This window comes from Octopus bimaculoides, chromosome 30 (assembly GCF_001194135.2).
Source record: "Octopus bimaculoides isolate UCB-OBI-ISO-001 chromosome 30, ASM119413v2, whole genome shotgun sequence".
NCBI classification, from domain to species: Eukaryota; Metazoa; Mollusca; class Cephalopoda; order Octopoda; family Octopodidae; genus Octopus; species Octopus bimaculoides.
This window is the reverse complement of record NC_069010.1, coordinates 8,871,987-8,872,892: the sequence shown is the minus strand read 5'-3', so window position 1 is coordinate 8,872,892 and position 906 is coordinate 8,871,987. Positions and strand designations below refer to the sequence as shown.

The 906-nt window shown below is 44.0% G+C and overlaps 1 protein-coding gene across 1 annotated transcript in view; it reads right to left on the bottom strand.

Annotated features, from left to right (window-relative positions):
- The window catches only part of LOC106881637 (NFATC2-interacting protein), a 6,992-nt gene that overhangs the window by 4,071 nt on the left and 2,015 nt on the right, over window positions 1-906 (bottom strand). The window contains exon 2 of the mRNA XM_014932100.2: window positions 268-607. Within this exon, the coding sequence (XP_014787586.2) occupies window positions 268-607 (340 nt within the window). The remainder of the gene's footprint in view (window positions 1-267; window positions 608-906) is intronic.

Below are 906 nucleotides of genomic sequence, written 5' to 3'. Positions count from 1 at the left end.
AAGATGCACCATTTTGAGTGTGGCCGTTGCCAGTACCGCCTGACTGGCCTTCGTGCAGGTGACACGTAAAAGCACCCACTACACTCTCTGAGTGGTTGGCGTTAGGAAGGGCATCCAGCTGTAGAAACTCTGCCAAATTTAGATTGGAACCTGGTGTAGCCATCCGGTTTCACCAGTCCTCAGTCAAATCGTCCAACCCATGCTAGCATGGAAGGCGGACGTTAAACGATGATGATGATGATATATGTAGATATATGGAATACTTACATAGTTCATCTCGAATCGCTTCACTTCCAGCTCCACTTTCACCAAGACGACAATCCTTCGGTTTTCCGGGATACTACAGTGACTATCAAGACTATTGCTGGTTCTACTTCCACCACCACCATCGTCATCACCACCACCATCGTCATCACCACCACCACCTTCTTCAGTAATGCAACAGCCATCATTGCCGTCGTCGGCGTCGTCATCTACAATGACGACGCTGTCATCCAGCGCACACCCATCGTTGGATTTCTTTCCTTTCCTCGTCCTCGTTCCCGACGTTGTGGCCGTGTGCTTTTGAGTGGGCATCTGTGAGGAATGTAGCATTTGGTCGAATTTCCTGGCAGAGACGATGGATCGGAATCGAAGACAAGGTGAAAAGAAAAGGACCAGAAAAGAAAAAAAAAACGAAAAAAAGTATTAGACAAAAATACGGATCTTTTTTAAAACGGGGGCCACATTTTTCATTAACGAAACACTTTGAAACTTGGAACACTGGTAGAATGTGTCATATAAAACATCTTTTTCTCTTAGTCTTCTTAAAAAAAAAAGAAATCCATAAGTTATTCCATGTTAAAGTTGTCGTATTTCTGTAATTTCAACCAATCACTGACGTCCATTCAGCCGATATACATTAAG